The sequence below is a fragment of the Eschscholzia californica genome, unplaced genomic scaffold (assembly GCF_041429995.1).
Source record: "Eschscholzia californica isolate CP2 unplaced genomic scaffold, dmEscCali1.0.p SCAF_4, whole genome shotgun sequence".
NCBI lineage: Eukaryota > Viridiplantae > Streptophyta > Magnoliopsida > Ranunculales > Papaveraceae > Eschscholzia > Eschscholzia californica.
The window spans coordinates 32,806,238-32,825,325 of NW_028238461.1; the positions used below are offsets into that span (position 1 = coordinate 32,806,238).

Below are 19,088 nucleotides of genomic sequence, written 5' to 3' on the forward strand. Positions count from 1 at the left end.
TATAAATAATGAATGTAAGTATTTTGTTCATGACTGTGTTAGCTAAAAAATTTCTTTTCGGTATATAACTTCCCATCCTGCAGGTTGAAATCTTGGATTCAGACACTGACTTCTTATAAAAGCAAAGTAAATGTTTTCATCCCGTCTTAAAATGTTCTATTTTTGGGTTAGTTTTAAAACCAAAGATCAACTTCAGATTCTTTTTGTTTTAAAAACATTTACCTATTTTAATTTTTCGTTTCATTTCTTTCAATGTTTGTCAATATTTTTTTTTCTTATTTCAATGTTTGTCAATATTTTTTTCTTATGACTTTTTAAAGTAATGTACTCCCTCGTCATATTAATCGGTTCTAAAACCATTACCCTTCTGCAATGGGCACAGTTGTCCGTGCCGTACGAGCATGGGTTGTAGCTAGTATAAGAGCTTTGGATAAAACATAACTTTTTCCGATCAGAATAAATGTTGATTACCTTGATTCCCTTAGAAATGTTATTTCTTGGAGGATCTCTAATGGAGTAATGGGACACTAACAGGTCAAAAACTCTAAAATCCTAGTTATGAAGCGTCCCTTGGAGACTTTTTTTCCAACTGACAAAATAAAAACACTCACTTTTTTTTTTTTTTTTTTTTTATTGTCAATGGAAATTTAAAAAGAGAAATAAAGTTATTTGATAGATATGTCACTCTTAAATTCAATAGTAATAAAATAGTTGAAAAATAAAATTTTCTATTAGTTTAAATTTAAAAATTTGAAAAGTAGCACATGGAAAAACTCTAGTTCCACAGTCTTTGAGTCTTATAATAAATGTTCCACACATCATCATGGAGTTTGAAATAGAGGGTTCCATGAATAGATTTTATAACATAAACTCTACCAATCCTAAGCAGCAAGCAAGTACTTTAAGTTTTAGAGTTAGTAAAGTTTGGGTGACCAAATTGCATATGCTCTTGGTTATAATTTCAAAGATAACTTTCAATTATTATTTTTAACAAAAATTACTGATCTTAAAATCAACTTCTCTCATCATATGATTATCATTCAAAATTAAATTCGGTGTTCAAAATCAGATTTTTATTGTCTGTGTGCATAAGACAATTTTACCTACATCCACATCAAATAACACAAGGACAGTATCTGCATAATCAAATATCACAATTTAAACTTCTTGAACAGTGGGTATAACGTGCCTTTGACTAAACTACTCAAACATCATCACCCCCCAAGGGATATAAATTTTAAAAGGAAAAGGTCAGATTAAACAAAAGCAAGAAAAAAAATGAAAATAAAACCTACAAAAAGTCAAAAAGAAAAGGAAGAATATCATATGAACAAAAACAGAACTAATATTGAGGAGGAAAATACAGTTAGCCTTTCGTTTGAACACTACTATGTGAACAAGGTGACCACATCTCTTCGATAACCTCTAACCATCAACAGCCTCGGAACATTCTCCACCAATAAATCTATATATTCCATGTAAAAATATGCTGGGTGATTCAGTGGTGGTGGTGGAAGACTCACAAGCACCACTGCTGACATCCTCGAATACCTTAAAATCGTCGAGTTTAGTTTCATGGTAGTATAAAGGAATTTCTCTACCTGTTGCTCATTGACAATTACGCGTTTTCCATCAGCCATTAATGGAGTCCCATTTGTTCGAGATTTCTCTTTCATCTCTCCCAAATATGAAGCTATTCGCCTCTGTGCTCCTGTAAATGCCTCTACAGAGTCATCCTGCTGAGCTCCACCACCTTCGACATGTACTTCCCACGACTTCATTGTAACGACAATCACCTCAGCTTGCATTCGTAAATCGTAGAGGAATTTCTTCACATCAGCCTTGAGTTCCTCGGCATCTGCATCCTCTTCTGCAATACAAAATACCTGAATTTTGCAGCTTTCGAAGCTTTCTTTCGTGAGGAGGAGCTGAGAAAGGAGAAGCATTAGACCACCATCTCTTACGATCCAATACAGATCAATTGTACCATACTGCTTTTGATACTCGTTTGGCCATTCATCTAAACCCTTGACAATCACGACAGCTTTATTCGCAACAATGCAGTCATTTATGATGCCAACAAAAGTAGCTGGGATTTCAACTAGGTTTTCCTTACGCCAGATCTCCGGGTAGCGCATCACTACTATGTTCGGCTTGAGATTTCCAAGGCCCATAGTTTGAACAATTCCACGAAATCCATCTGACATGTTTGGTGCCACCACAATCTCTGCTACACCTTCACAGCGTTTATAGTCAAGATAGGTGCTAAGCTGGCGGCACGCAGTTTTGGCATCCTCTGCACATTCATGGTAATCTCCATCAAGGATAGAGAAAAATATCGACATACCACGGCCTTTCTTTTTCATGCAGTTGGCGAAGTCTGCTAGTTTTGGATGGCAGGGGACATTCTCTGGTAGCTTTCCCCAAGGCCGACAGAAAATAAGTGGGATCGGGTACCAATTTTTAGGATGGACCTGACTTGCTGCCGAAAAACAAGAAGACAAGTCGTTAGATGCTCTCGTAAAGAAGAACATGTATCCCGCAATATTATTATAGTCATTTGAAAAGACTGACAAGCTAATATGAACATTTGATAGTGCCATGAGGAAATTTTGGTGAATGACTAGTGTGAAGTGTCATCTTCTAACCATGGTTATGTCACTCTCCGCTACCAGAAAATTTTGGGAACACCCATAACACTGTCTATTCATGTCTAATAGAAACTTTATTCTAGAATAGGAAAAAAATGACACATCTCGCTATATTTCTTAGTGCTAATGTAAATATTACATGCATATGTTTACATATGTTGTTTTAAGTATTAAGTTTCGCAAAAGACACTTCTAGTTCGAATTTAGTTCAAGTTCAATAATAGTTTCTTGTTGTTATAACTTCGAAATTGTGTGCCAAGTTAAGTGGGTTATTGATAAAGAGGAAAGGAAGCAACAAGGACCAAGGGTTTTTTTATGGTTTGCTTGTTCTTCGTTCTGTCCTATCATCTTCTAATACCAAATTTCGATACATTGAAAACGCTTTAAAATCCTCTGACTTAACATGTTTCATACTGGTTTCTATGGCGGATGACACCATTTCTTATTTGGAAGAAGAGAAATTGCGTGGTTAATTAATCCCACATAAACCCTCCCAACACATTATAGTGCTAATACCCGTTGTACATAATTTCTTTCTAAATACATACTCATTCGAAGTTCCCAAATAAAAAAGAAGAAAGAAACCATCTCTTAGGGAAAAAAGCTCTATCTCAGCACCCAGAAAGTTTTGTTCACATGTGCAATTGTGCACACCCTTAAGGACAAGATTCCTCCAACCGCACGTTTATATTTCTTCAGTATTGCATACTAAGTGAGAGAAGAAGACAACTTAACTTCCCTCATATTCAGTTACGAAGTAAAGAAGTACTCCATGTACAAGTGTAAACTGTTTAGCTTTACGCCGGGTTTACAAAAGGTTAAATACATTAAAATTTGAAGGGTTATGGGGTCGGGTTAGAATTGTGCAATACAAGAAACAAGCGTTAAATTAGTTGTAAACCAGTTGTAAATGCTTCGGTTGTACAGAAAGAGTTATTCTATTGTAGGCTATCTTTCCACCTACATCTAAGGAACAAATGCAGCATAGCTTTTATGTGGTGAATTTAAAACAATTCCAACCATGCCACCACACTATAAGATAGGCGAAAAGATGCAAGAGCAATATCCGGAAGAAGATGATATTTTGGAAACATTTTAACGAAATGAATTTTCTTACCTCCCAATGACCGAAGACTTCTGAGGGCAAGTTGGAAATATGCACTCTTAAAACCATCTCCCCAATCCCCAGCTTTCCCTTTTATGCTCACGTAATAATATATAAGGCTGGCAAGGGCAAGAGACACGACTGTGAACGACCAGGATATCAAGAACATGATAACTGCACCGGAAACATAACTAAATAATTAACATAGATCGAAACAACTAAACAACATCAGCATGCATGCATGACACATGTTTATTTTTAGAGGCAGCAGTTCCACTCAAACTATCTCATAGACGTCCTTCACACACTGATTAAACATAATAAAATCTGTCGAATGCTCATTTGCTACTTTACAACTACCTATTTCTAGGTTGCCTGTACTATGTACACATTTGTGCACCCTAAACGCCCTATAAGCTTAGCTTCTTCAAATGTGCTTGTTACTATGGGAAAAGGAAAACATATAAACTTTCGAAGTACTTTTCTCTCAGAATAGAAAGCAACTTGAAGTATTTTCAAAAACTTAAGTATTATTTATAAGTCTTACTCATAGCCATCCTGTTCCCCTCAATAATACAGGTCAAAAAAGATAAGAAGCTTTCAGTGGTAAGGCAAGAAACTAGTACAGCCTACCAATACAAAGTGTTGCTCCTAGAAGCGAGAGACTCCAGTGGTGAAACTTCCATCTAGGTCGCCAGCTGGGAGCGTCTAGAAGGTCCAAAAGGAAGCAAGATAGATTTACCCCCGCATAACACAGAAGGAAAAACATGGTTATGGTTGGTGTAATAAGATCCAGGTTCCCAATCACAACACAACTAATACAGATGAAGGCTGTGAAGAGAGTAGCAAGATGAGGTTCACTCCCATCAGCAACCTTGAAGTAGTTAAGAACTGGTAAAATGTCGTCATTGGCTATCGCAGCAAGTAATCGAGGGGCCCCAGTCAGGCTCTGAAGTGCTGCACCTAATGTCGAGAGAATAATTCCAACATAAATGACAGCAGGAATAGGCCAAGCAACTGTAGCTGTTAGTAGCCTGCACAAGTTTAGCTAGAATGTAAGTTGGAAACGAGGACATATCACACGTATCAATGAAGTACGAATATAGGGAGCAAAGAAATAAATAAAAAAGTGCTGCAATTGACCTTTCCGTAAGAAAATACCCTGTGCTATTCAGTTTGAAAGACAAAAGATGCTACATTACCTATTCATTTATCTTTGTACAACCTGATGAGTATGAAGAAGATACTAATACATTTCCAGAACACTAATCAACTACCAAGAGAGTGCAAAACGTGGAGTGGTCATATCTGCTACACCTCATTCTAATTCTGGAAAATCATAAAATGTAACAAAACAAGCAACCTGTTTTCAAAACAAAATGAGCACTCTTTCCCATGTCCAGGAATCACTTTAACATTCAAAATGTGTACCTCCAAACACAAATATAGCAGACACCGGTGATCCAACACATTTATACCCTCAAACGTCTGCATTCTACTAAACCAATTCAAGCCTGCATGGACATGTTTAGCAGACAGTGGTAATCCTTCCACAATTATACCTGCTCCGAAGATGTTATCATTGAGGGAATAACAGAAGGAAGCAGATAACATAGACACTTGGAATAACTGAAGTACCTGGATAGCTAAAGCATAATGAACGACTAGCCGAACTAATAGAATGGGTTGAAAAGCACAGAAAAAGTTCGACCATGTGAAGTTATTAAAGCACATTTTGAATGAACACATGTTATGGTCATCTAGTGTCCAATACAAGCAAGCGGTGTCTAGTTAGTAGAGTTATGTAACTCAAAACTAAATATTTAGTTTATAACTTGGAAAAAGTCACGAAACATCTTCTCTTATAATGGCGCAACTAGTGTCCAATAAAAGCAAGCGGTGTCTAGTTAGTAGAGTTATGTAACTCAAAACTAAATATTTAGTTTATAATTTGGAAAAAGTCAGGAGTCATCTCCAGGTCTGAAACACTATCTACGCCAGGTAGTCTGTCTCTGAGTCCACATCTGTGCACGTTTCTTATTGTTCTACTCATTTAAAATTCTTTGCTAATACATGCATACTCTGGACCAGACATCTATCAGAGATCGTACAGGTTACAAACTAAAAAGCTCATTCAAGCATATCAGAAATGACTATAAACCTAACGGAGATATGCCTACTTTGGTTGGAGTGGTTACCAAGTTGGTTTCCACCCTCTAGGTCAAGGGTTCGAGACACGGATCATACACCTAAAAGTATGCTGACATTTCAAAAAAAAATGCCTACCTCTCCTTCAAAAGCTTCTCTCTCGTTGCAAGGGCCCCAAACAACAAAACAGATATTAGATATAGAGCAGATGTCGTTAGAGTCGCCGCTAATGTTCCAACTGGTATAGACCGTTGAGTGTCTTTTAGTGACGCGGAACGATTTGAACCAGCCATAATTCCTGTAACAGCAGGGAAGAAGAGACCTACCAATGCACTGAAACCAATGAACAATTTACTTATAAGAAAAATATAATAAATAACCATCTTGAATAATGAAACTACATGCTCCATAAAGTTCAATTCATCACTTAATTGAGTTCATCAGTAGGGAACCGTTAGAATTTCATTATGTAGTAAACTTACATATAAAAAAATGAAATAGTATGCCACAACATGATCTTTTTCTAGTCCACCCACGTTAATTTGGCTAACTAGGGTGAATATCCTGCATCTGAGTTCAAAACTACAAAAATTCACACCTGGTTTTGCCAAATACCTAGGTATAAAATGTCAGTTTCGGCCTACATTTCGGTAGGTTAGGAATGGAATTATTTCGGTCAGTGTGGAAATGTTGACAAATTAATAAAAATGATGGAGAAGTGGTGCAAATGATGGAAACGTGATGCAATTTTTCTCACGAGGTTATTGAACAATAAAGAAGCACCAAAATATGTTACTTCACTCTAACAGTAATTGATTAAGGTAGAAACGGGATAGTAGCATTTCGTTAAGCTCTCGCGTCAAATATAAAAGTTAATATAGTAATAATAGTAACACAGTTCATAACTAGATAAACATTTAAAATGTTATAAGTTATTGATTATGACACATAAAATAAACTCAAGGGCATACTGTTTCCCGTCACAATTCTTTTGTAACTTCCGCTTTTTCTAATATTAATTCAAACTTTTCAAAAACAAATAAACTCAGGGGCATTCTGTCATTTGACTAAATCAGAATAGGACGGAATTGACATATCTTGGCAGGTCAAGTGGGGGTCTTACTATATTTTCATCAGCTTCAAAAGATATTATTATTTTTTCACTATAAAGGGGGTATTTTGTCACAAATTTTTGTGCTTAATGGAACAGTAACAGAAGTTCGCTAACAGAAGGGGGTAACCTCAATCACCAATTACTGATGGGTAAACTCAATTACTACTTAGGGACAAGTGGGCAAACTTTGAAAACCCAAAAGACAATCAAAAGATTCAGACGTTTGTGTTCACCTACATGTTTCTGCCGCCCTTGTTTTACGGTCCCTTGTTTTCTGCCGCCCTAGTTCTACGGTCTCTCTCTCTCTCAAAATGATGTCATGTTGTTCATCCTCTCCAATTAAACCGAATATGTCATCATAATGCGTTCATCCTCTCCAATTAAACCAAATATGTCATCATAATGCTGGAATTCATACGAAATCCCGCATTTTTTCATGTAGGTGTGCTTTTGTTTAGATTCCCCTCGAAACCAACTTTTAACACCTTGTGTAATACTCCATATGCCTAGCGGAGCCATAAATTGTAATATGGAACAAAACAATAAATTCAAAATCTGATATTATTACGGGATGGAGCTGCGAAAAATGCCATCAGGCAAGAAATTAAACTTCAGCTTACTTGAAATTCCAGTAAATTTCTCCTTCTGCATCAGGTACCCCAGCACTGTTGGTGCGCTGATAATCTGAACTCCAGTTATCCTTAAATGTTTTGGCACTTAACCCAGTGAATCCAGCTATCCCAAAGATGGATAAAAAGAAAAGAGAAGTCATTGGTAAATCAATACTTGGTACTCGCCACTAATGTTTAATCAAATGGTTGCCATACATGTCCCGTTTGTCAAGCAGTAGGGTAATACTATGAAAATAGTGAATAGAAAAAGTGAAACTCACGTGAAGGGTAATCATTCCTTGCTATAAAGATCCCAGCAAATATGCAGAATATTGAAAGTAGAACGGGAATAAGGAAAGCAGGTGCAACTCGGTTGATTATTTTTACTCCACCAAACACAATAAAACATAACAGGATGGTCACTACAATTCCATAAACTTGCAAGTCATGCAAGTTTGGGGTCTGTATAGAATCAGCAACTCCTGTTGTGGCATTGACACTTATTACGCTCCCTGCATTAACAAAACCAAGAAAACGCTTTTTGGCATGATTCTACCTTCAAATAACTTTCTAAATAATGATTATATCTTTTGATTTCTGTCCCCAATAAACAACCGTCAGGGAGAGAGATTCTAAAGCATCACGAATGTAAAAAAAACATCATTGTTATGAGAAGATAATCACCAGCATATCCACCAAACTGTTTATTGGACGACTGCACTTTAGGATGATTGGATGAGATAATGTCAATATTAACATGATAAAACTAATCCATCATTTTAACTCCCAAATGGGAGCTGCAGGGCGAGAGGGCAGTATACTGGCTTATGGTCACCTACCTCCTTATTACCCCTTCCGATTAATCTTACTACGACTTGTGACTTACTGTCTAAGCCAGTTGGGTTTGGGATCCGCCAAGGGCTGTTGTTGAGTAACCCGGCCGATCGTAACTTGTGCACATTATATATAATTGTAGTAACGATATTCTAATATAGATTAAATTGAAGTATATTTACAGTTTTTCCTGCTGCATTTATAGCAGTACAGCTGTACACAGCAGTTCCTGCTGTATTTACAGCAATACATCTCTAAATGGCTAATTAGGGTCCTAACTACTGAGCAGTAATATCTCGAGAAAGAAAGAAACCCGAAGACCATGGCCCAGCTCCCTCTGTCCCTCGTAGATACAGGCATAGAGCTAGTCAAAAGAGAAAAAAAATTGCAACAGTAGAAGAAGGAGAAGTAGAAGAGAAGCTGCAAGTTCGAGCTTTCTTTCTCCAAAAGATCTGTTTATGAAATGTGGCAAAATTTCATTCCTTGATTTTTTTTAACAAAAAAAAAGGTTTGAATCAACGACTCTCCGAGTCAATGTGATTGGACTCAGGGTCGACTAGGGGTCGACTCAGGTCGACTCGGCCAAGTCCACCGAGTTACTTGTGAACCCCGTCGATGAGCTCGGCCTGTCCCCCTGCCGAGCCAATCCCTCAGCAACTCGGCCAATCCGGCCGAGTTTGACGGCATAGCTTACTGTACGAAGTACACAAATATGCATACTAAATTGTTGGCAGTTTTCATTAGAAGAAAAAAACAAGCTGACAAAAATATTGGAGCCCTAAAACAGTATGTTATACAGAATTAAGATCATGGATATCCTATGAATTTTTCAGTTTCAGTATTAACTTCCAGGTAATACAACTATTATTAAGCAAAACAAAAATTAAAGCTCAAGAACTACACATGGGAGAGAGCGAACCTAATAAGTACTATAAGCTTGAGATGGTCAAATGATCCAAATTAGTACCTTTGAAAATCCCGGCTGCTGGTACAGCATTTAAAAAGGTTTCAACAGCCCCCAAAACATATCTGCCAATTAAATAAACACCATAATATATAATTAGTGCACAGAATAAATGCATTACTTCTTAGTAAGAATTTACAAGTTCAATAATGACGAACTGTTAATGAAGAAAAAAGAAGTGATGGGGACAAATTCAAGGAACAGCATAATGGCTATAAGAAGCAGATAGAAACATTTAATGCACTTACAAGGATCCTGCAACTGCATTTCCAAGGAAGAAACACAACCCAATGCTGACACCAACCTCGGGACCAAGAGCCCGACCAATAAGATAATAAGGTCCACCACCCTTGAAGAAAGATGAAATCGATTAATGGACAAAACTAGCAAGTTGTTCTACTATAAACACAGAAGCAAACTTTTTCGAAGTGCAACCAGTTATCAAATTGGTAACTAATTATACCTCTATCGTCACAAGGATTGCATGTACTTTCTCCAAAAAAAACATGGTTTGCTAAAATGTCGCCACATTTCCACCAAATGATTGAAATGACAATAATAATTCTATTTCCACTCAACCATCAAGAAACTTCACTTATAGTTTCCTTGTACATATTTCCACCAAACTAACGAATCATTTTCATAGACAATAAGGTTCAACCGACATTTAGAGGAAAATAGTAAACAAACTTATAGATTTGGGAGATAATTTAGGTTCCAAATCGAAATTTACAGGAAAAACAATGAAATGAAAAGCAATTAGATAATCGAATTCTGAAATAGATCTAGAGATATCTCACATAGACCTCCCAATTTTATTATCATCTTCAACTTTTATACATCCATTGACCAAATCAAGTTAAGGTTTCATCATCTTATGCCGTACTGAACCACTAATCCAGTTGTTCTCTTCGCCTTGCCCATTTAAACGTGTATAAGTGTAGCATCCCTTTACTCCGAAGATTACACCAGACCTTGCTACCGATGTCTTTTATCATCTTTTTCTTTGAAACTTTGAATGAAGTCTTTTATCACCTTCAATGGTGAAGATTCGCAACACCGAGAATGGTAGGCACTTCCTAAATCTTTTTTTTTTTTTTTGATTACTTCGAATTACTATTAGAAAGAAAGAAGGGGAAATACAAAAAAAATGAGTAAACAAAAGCAAAAAGGAAAAAGGACTGTTACATCATGATGTCCTCCCACTTAGAGATAAAATCATAAAATGACTTATCCTTGGCCCTGGCAAAATGCCTAATCCAGTGGAAGAGGATAGCTAAGATATCCTCCAGTACTAAAGCACTCCCTCAATCTCCCAATCATTTAAATTTCTATTGAATAATAAGTCCTAGGTGATGCCTCGTTAGAAGATGACTCCAAATCCGTTCCATCTTTGTTGGTGCTTATGCCTTGTGGTAAATAAGGTTGACAACTTCCGGGTATCTCTATGCACTAGCTATTATGCCAGAAGTATATTCTTCAGTCGTTCCCACCATACACTTGGTTAGGCTATTGAAATTATTCAGCTTGGTACAAACTCCTCCCAAAACTGTGGCCCCATATTCTCCTTCGGGATCACAGTTTCCCAACCACCCCATTGTTCTCCGTACTTGACTACAATGATTCTACTCCAGATACTCGGATAGCATTTCTCTCCTCTCCAAACCTACGAATCCAGGATGTGTCGAGCAGGGGAGTGTACTTGCTACGATGATTTTACTTCAATGTGAGGCTAAAAACAATATTTTAAACGCTGACCATGATTTGAGATTTAGTATTTTGAAAAGAAAGTAGAGGAAGTTCAGGGTTGTACCACAACGTGAATTAAAGATGCACATTTCAAGCAAATATAAATCTAATTCAAAATAAACAAAAGGAACTATGAAGGGACAAGAAGGTAACAAGCCATGTGAAATAACAAAAGCAAAATAATATGCATGTTACCTTCATTGCACCATTTGTAGCAATAGCACTGAGTGATATCCCAGTCAAGAAAGTGCACAAGCCACAGAAGGAGACTAACAACAGTGACTCGCCTATGCCTGCCATACCGACAATCCTACAAAATAGAAGGTTCACAACAAATTCACTATCTCCAAGTTTCTAAAATGTGAATTCATGAGGAGATACTTAGCATGAACAAAATTAAATAAGTAAACGAATAAAAGGAAGGCAACCTAGTTGAAGATTTGAAGTTAAAAAGTTAATACTAACAAAAGCTATATCATTCTGTAGACACTTAAATAGAAGTCCAACTATCTAATTTATCACAAATGTTTTACCAGGCTATTTGGTTTAGTTGTTAGTTGAAGGAAATAGCAACGGTGAAGATGGAAAACAATATCACAAAATGCAGTGAAACTAGATTGTTTTCATGTGACTTCAGATGGAAAGGAACCTGCATTTCTACAAGCCCCTTGATGACCTATTTTGTTATCTCTCAATACACAATGTTCGGATACCTTCAATTTCATATATCTTAATGTAGCGTTCCACAAAACAATAGTATTTTATCCTGTAAATCTTATCTTTTATTGAATTTGTTTGAATAAGTACTACATCAAATTGGTTTGACAAGTTAAGGAAGAGAGGAAACAACAAAATCATCTCGTCACTTAAAGGGACAACATGAGTTGTCTCCTGCCTAATTTGAAAATTGACCAATGTTGATTCCTACACTACTGTACTGCTTAGAAAGGCGCGAGTTTTGACCTTTGACGTGGTACACCCTTATTTTGCCTAGATGCATGTGCATCTCATGCGCTTTTTTTAAACATTGAATTTCATATATTGACCATCTTTCGAAGAACACTCATACAATTTCTTAATTAAGAGTAATTCCTTTTCAACTATATGAAGTCTACTTTTCTGGAACATCTTCTGTGGTGCAAATTTGTCCTCTCGAGGGAATGTGCATAAATTATAAAACAAGAAAAAATGCAACAAAAATTAAAAGATGTTATGCATTCAGGCTGCAACGAAACAAATTGTAGAATAGCTCAATAGCTCAAAAGAAAAATAGCTTCAGAATCTTCATATTTCCTTTGAACTTTTGAAGTTTCTCATTTCTCCAATAGATGCAACAGAAATAGTGAACTAGGTTTAACCATGCACAGACAGAAAGGAAGGCCTAAAAGTAAAAGAAAGATATTATGCTTTTACCAGGAAAATCGGATATAGTAAATAATTCCCAATATGTTCTGCAGGCAGGGTACAAAAACACCCATCATGGTCCCCAGTTTAAGATCATTTGGCTGCAGAATAAATCAAAATATATCAGTCCGGAAACATACACTTGTGAACTACAATAAGCAGGTAATAACTGATGACTGCTTTTCTGGAACAAAGATACGTACTCGGATATGTAAATTTATCAAGCACGAAAAAAAAAAATTAATTGATTAAATCCCGTGAAGAAAAGTATACCCAGAAGGACATTCTTGCCTGAATAATGAAAAACAACTATCCTAAAGACTAACATCAAATAGACAAGTTATGATATATACCATGCATCACATGAATGCCAACGTAAACCACTACAATTAATAAAGAAATCCTACATCAGGCAGTAGAACATGACGCCATGCGTCAACATAATATACGAAAGGATTCAAAACCAAATAAACGACAGGTTGGAACCGAAACAAGTCAAATCAAAACAAAACAAGATCCTTGAAAGTAGTCTAGTTACATCTGATCACGAATGTCGAATGCGCACACCCTATTTTTTTTTTTTTTTGAAAAATCGACTACGATCTACGTTACTCGTTACAAGGCATTGATACATCAAGACGATGTGGTAAGCACGATAACTGCCGAAATACTACTGGACCTAAAGCCCGACAAATTAAATGGCCTATAGCCTGACAAAATAAATGGCCCAAAGCCTACATAAACTATTTTATTTATACCCAAGTTCAAATTTTCCTGGATTTGCACTTCCATGGGATCAAACCTGGGACCTCTGCATTGCAGAGTATATGCACTAACCAACTGGGCTACCAGTGGTTGGCGCGCACACCCTATTTAAGATGACTGGACTGAGACCAATGAATATACCTAGTTAATTCCATAAGCAATAGCTAATTAGCTATACAGAACTATGATTTATACCCGTTCGAGCAACACTTTCCTGAAACTCCTTAAGCACCTCCACATGTACATCACGCATCGGATGGTCTCTGCTAGCACTATGGTCATTGGGTGTCCGATGGGCAAGCTCCCTACTAGCTACTTGGGGCTTCCATTGGGCCAGCCATATAAATGTAAATCATTGTGGGACTCTGTGGTGGAGAAGTTCAACAAGAGACTCTCTACATGAAGGCAAAGACGCTATCTAGGGGAGATATGCCTACCCTCATCAAATCTGTACTCTCAGCCCTTCCTCTTTACTTCCTGTCACTCTTTAGTATTCCTTGCTCGGTCCTGAAGATCCTGGACAGGAAGATGTGCGAATTCATGTGGGATGATAAAGAAGGTTCTAAGAGAATCCATTGGGTGGCTTGAACCTAATCTGCAGAGACCTGGAAGAAGGGGGCTTAGGCATCAAGAACCTAAAGGACATGAACAAAGCTTTATTATCCAAATGGCTTTGGAGGCTGGCCAAGGAGGATACAGCTTTGTGGAGGAATATTATCGCAGAGAAATATGGTCTGGTGCAAGGGGACTGGGGTCATAAACCTATCAAGACTTCATTCGGATGTGGGGTCTGGAAAGGCATTGTGGGGAATGCAAAGGAATTTGAAAAACTTACTAAGTGGAAGCTAGGTGATGGGCGTAACATTAGATTCTGGCACGACATCTGGTGTACCCAAGTAACCCTCAAAGAGAGATACCAAGCTATATACCATATTGCCGTGTCCAAAGAGTCCACAGTACATGATGTGTTCGATTGGGACCATGATACTTGGGACATTAAGGCTAGAAGGAACCTCAATGACTGGGAAATAGAGGTGTTTGCTAACCTGATGGATATGCTCGAACAACATAGGCCGACTAATGAGGTTGACACCGAGATTTGGATTACAGAAGACAAGGACGACCTGTCGGTGAAGAATTGTTATCGTAGGATCATAGCTAAGGGCTCGAGCGACAAGGAATTGGTAAACTTCAAAGGGCTTTGGTCTAATTCTATCCCTCCGAGAGTGAGCTTTGTCTTATGGGCTGCAACCTTGGGGAAATTGCCAACCTTGGATATCTTGCAGAGGCGTGGTATGAATCTCACCAGTTGGTGTGCAAGATGCAAATTAAGTTGGGAGTCTATAAATCACCTGTTTATTCATTGTGAGGAGGCTAGAAAGATTTGGGTTTTCTTTATCCAGGCAGCGGGAGTACAGTGGTGCTCTCCTTCTTCGCTGCCTAAGGTGCTAATCCAATGGAGGAAAATACCACACAAGAAGCCTAGGAGGGAGTTGTGGGTGATGATCCCCGTAGCAATATGTTGGTCCATTTGGCTGGCTAGGAACTTAGGCATTTTCAATGATTCTCCTAGGAGTCTAGTGGTCGAAGTGGAGGACGTCCTTGGTCTCCTCTTCCATTGGAGTAGGAACATGGGTTGGGCGAAGTGTCTGTCATACTTAGACTTTATTTCTAATTGGAGGCTATCATGAAGTAACATCTTCGCCTATGATACAACCAATTCTTTTGTACATTCTTTTCCTCTTCAATATTAATTCAAACTTTTCAAAAAAAAAGACTATTAAAATGGTACAATATGCTCCAAAGTCCTAGAGCTACATCATAAAGCAGACGCCCATCTCCATACAATTCCTAAAGTGCATCTAATTCTTACCATCGACTTGCTCACAGATTAGTGTTATATTTGCTCTGAAACTAAACAAACTTTTACCCCACTATAGGCGGAAAAGCTTCACAGCATCCACTTCATTCTGGTAAGTCCTTATTCAACAAGTGAATTTCAACCCGTTTGATTCTCAAGATCTAAATCTAGAGTTTTCTTTTAGACAAGAACCCCCGACCCTCCAATCACTCCCCACACACCCACCAGACGCACACACTCACGCACACACAAAAAAATTGAAAGTAAATTACGTTCTTTGAAAATGGATAGAGTAGCTGTCCTAAAGGAACTTCTAATAGGCAAACTTAAAATTAATGATATTAATCACACAAAATCACATGTATGATTGCAGTTATAGGAATTAAATTGCACAAAAAGGTGATAGGTCTAAAAGGTAGTTCAGTCCCATTCAATGAGTGTCATAGGTTGTTCTAATCATTTGTGTAGACTTGAAGTGATGGATATTCAGCTTAATAATCGAAAGATGCTAAAGAGAAGACCAGAATGCACCTTGGGGAGTCCAAGCGTTATAGAAATATTCTCTCCATCTCTTGGACTTGAAGGTGCTGGGAGTTGTTCCCCTCTCATCATACTAGAAAGAACAAATTCGCTTATCTCATCAATCATGATACAATTCCAACATTGTTGGACTACACAAACAAAAAAATAGAACCAATAAAAGAAGAGATAAGAGACAGATGTTTGCTCCACTCTATAGATGAGATGGTTAGAAGTGAGCAACATCTTTGATCAGTTGAGTCATCAAAATGAGAAAAAAACAAAAAATCAAGTACCTCTTAAGACCAAGAATATTTACTAGGGAGTCGAACCCAAACAACTCCAACTTGGAATCACTCTGAGGCCTACTGTGATCCTCACGAGACGGAGATGACTCTTCTCGAGCATCAGACTCTACCTGAGAGGTTACGTTGATTGCCCTGCCAAATGCCAATATGTAAATACGAATAAATATTCCCCAGTTTTTGACCAAAAAAGATAGTCCCTTGCAAGAAAGCTCTTTCAAGAAATTAAAACTCCCAATCTGAAAGGAAATAGATGTGTTCTCTGTTGAGTGTCTTCCTTGAACAGCTGATGTTGGGTTCTTGGAGTATTGCTTTAAATTCCAGAAAGCATTACAAACCTCATAATAACACATAAATCTTGTACGAAAGGGACGAGTATACCATTGTTTCAATGTTGTGATTTTATAGTTCCAATGAAATGCCACTCCCTTCTTTTCACAATTTTATTACATTAACTTAGAAGTGTCTAATTCAAAATATGGTCTTCTCTTCTACGGGTGTAATAAATTATTTCCACTTTTAACGGGTAAAGGTTTCACTCCTCTCATGCCTCAATGATGATACAGATTTAAATGCTTCCATTTAGAAATGGAAAAAAATATATATCTTAACATGTTAAGAAAACCCTTCTTCTACTTGTGATTTAAATTACTGCACCTTATGTTTATGGAGATACCCCCACAATTTCACTCTGGAATGACAAAACCCAAACAAAATGGGTTCATTCTGTCTACAATTTTTCCTCTATCTAATCTTCCTCATGGTGTCCTCTACAAACCTAGTCTTTGAAGACATGTTCTAAATTCTTCTCTATTTCTCTCAAAGAATCTTTAATCTAATCTACCGTATTGAAGAAACTCATATACGTCGTTATCTAATTGAAACGAAAATTGAAATTTAACTCCTAAAATGAATCAGTTCCATTGAAGAACTTGGCTGAAAACAACATCAAAAACCTTCGACGAATTCCAGTTATAGGAAAGAGAAAGAGAGAGATGAATATGTTGAGCGACTTACTTCAATGGAGTATTCCGAACGGGTAAACCAGAAGAAGAAGAAGATGATCCCGGTTCCATTGAGGACATTTCAAGAACAGCTCGATCATGAGCGACAACTGGTCTATATTGACGGCCAGTCTGCGACGGAAGATCGTCATCCTGACTTTCAATTTCCCCGTTTTCCATTAGATGATGATCTTAATGTCGATCCAATTGATAGATCGAAATGAAAAGGGAAATGATCAAGAGAGAGAGATAATGAAAGAGATTCAGAATTTCAGATCTAGTGGGAGGAGAGAGAGATATAGAGGAGTTGGGGATTCGGTAAATGTTGAGATACGGAGAGTAGAGCATGAAACGGAGACGAAAGTACGCAAGCGATACAGCGGACGAGTAAAAATGAAGGATTAGTCTCAAGCATTTCGATTCAGCCTCCAATGTGTGACCTACATATTTCTCTACCAGTCTAATTTGACCACCATGACCACGATATCGTTATTCAAAAGGGAGATTTGTAGTTTGGATCCCCTTTCACATAATTCACTTGCTGATTGGACTTTCTTTTTTTAGAGTTGTATTTTGGACTTCTTTTCAAAAAAAAAGTTAAATATAACAGTACAACAATATTTTTGGGCTTTTGATATAGGGACCTTGCTTAGATGTATTTTTAAAGGGACATTGACACTTTTAGTAAGAAGACATTAATTTATAAACAAGTCCATCGGAACATCTTTTATTTATTTACAAAGTCTTGTCAAATATTAACAATTCAGCAATAACTTAAAACCCTAAAATCATTTTGAAAAGAAAAAAAAGACCCTAATTAGCTTCTTTTGCTCGTTCCTCTTCTTTTGCTCGTCCCTCTTTCTCTGTATCTTCCCTCCAATCTCTCTTGGAAGTTAAGTTCTCATAATCATCTATCACATTTCCATCATCTTTAATTAGTCATCAAGTTTGAGTGGATCATCTCCAACAAATATGCCAAATCTAAGAGAAAGGTAAGTTTTCCCCCCAAAATCTGAACATAATCTCTTATGATTTCACTGAAATTGGTTAAGGCGTAGGGGTGATTCAATAATTTGCAGTTATTTTATAACTCACAGCCAGAAAATTCATCAACCTCCAAGATTACATACCTTCCTTTTTCTCGTAGTATTAAGGTCGTGTATAGTCATCAAGTACACACATAAGGTGTTGGATATAATGTCTATCAGGAAATTGTTTCCATTTCCCCGTCAAATGGTTAACTTTTCAAGAGCAATCTGTTACAACTATTATATTCTTCTTTTCTTCCTTTAGTTATCATAGTTGTGTGGGTGTTACATCAATAAGCAACTGTGTTGGAATTCCTGCGTTCCATCTTAAAAGATTATAATAGCAACTTATAAACAAGTAGTGTCATTTATGTGTTTGTGACAATTATGATGTAAAACCTTAATTTGGCACAAAAAAATTACCTCTACATGTTAGTTTTGCGTGTATATATTTATCGCAAGTACAGATTTCCTTTATAAAAATTTAGGCTAGCATGTTTTGCGAGGTTCTTCTCCAGCTCCTAAATTTTTTATATCCCGTAGTGTGGGTCCAGTAAACCCTTCACTTCTTCATTCTTTTAAATATCACATTGCTACAAAGATATGGAACAGAGAGGTAACATGTTTTTCCATTCCTTTAGTTGAGTTTTATTTGAAAGTATTTAGATTTCTTTGAGTTACGAGTCATTCTTAATATTACAGGATGTTCAACGAGTGTTAAAGGTTAAGACCCTTGTTGCAATTATTGACATGTGGAAGCTCGAGAATCAATGCTCTTATGTGATGGACGCTATCGAAAGCACCAGACTGTTAACTTTAGTGAATTTCTCCCATCGAAAGACAGACGCTGTGTTAGTTAGCGCATTTGTGGAGAGATATCATCCTGAAACCAATACATTTCACTTACCTTTTGGCGAGATGATGATAACTCTCGATGGCGTACAACACATTTTACATCTCCCTATTGATGGGCGAGCTGTGGAAGATGTCAAAGCTCGGAATATGTCATACCGTGAGATTTACACC

The 19,088-nt window shown here is 37.2% G+C and overlaps 1 protein-coding gene across 2 annotated transcripts; it reads right to left on the reverse strand.

The window, feature by feature from the left end:
* Positions 1-1,137: 1,137 nt before the first annotated feature.
* On the reverse strand, positions 1,138-17,606 carry LOC147544183 (cation-chloride cotransporter 1-like). Of its 2 annotated transcripts, none has more exons than XM_086637358.1 (13): positions 17,048-17,606; positions 16,022-16,165; positions 15,738-15,819; positions 12,590-12,681; positions 11,372-11,486; positions 9,676-9,776; positions 9,431-9,492; positions 7,911-8,141; positions 7,639-7,753; positions 6,043-6,237; positions 4,390-4,790; positions 3,769-3,930; positions 1,138-2,482 (listed from the first exon to the last, which is right to left on the reverse strand). In XM_086637358.1, exons 1-13 carry the CDS (start codon positions 17,212-17,214, stop codon positions 1,389-1,391), a joined length of 2,961 nt encoding a protein of 986 aa, XP_086493484.1. In that variant the 5' UTR covers positions 17,215-17,606; the 3' UTR covers positions 1,138-1,388. The 2 variants fall into 2 exon arrangements, with proteins under 2 accessions (XP_086493484.1, XP_086493485.1); XM_086637359.1 differs by having other exon boundaries at positions 15,738-15,877; positions 17,048-17,514.
* Between the last annotated feature and the right edge of the window lie 1,482 nt (positions 17,607-19,088).

Excerpts from the sequence above, each read along its gene's own strand:
- LOC147544183 (XM_086637358.1), bottom strand. The coding sequence starts at position 17,214 with ATGGAAAACGGGGAAATTGAAAGTCAGGATGACGATCTTCCGTCGCAG. Across the intron at positions 11,487-12,589 it reads TACTATATCCGATTTTCCTG|GATTGTCGGTATGGCAGGCA; the intron begins GTAAAAGCATAA and ends TCTATTTTGTAG. Across the intron at positions 4,791-6,042 it reads GAGAAGCTTTTGAAGGAGAG|GCTACTAACAGCTACAGTTG; the intron begins GTAGGCATTTTT and ends AAACTTGTGCAG.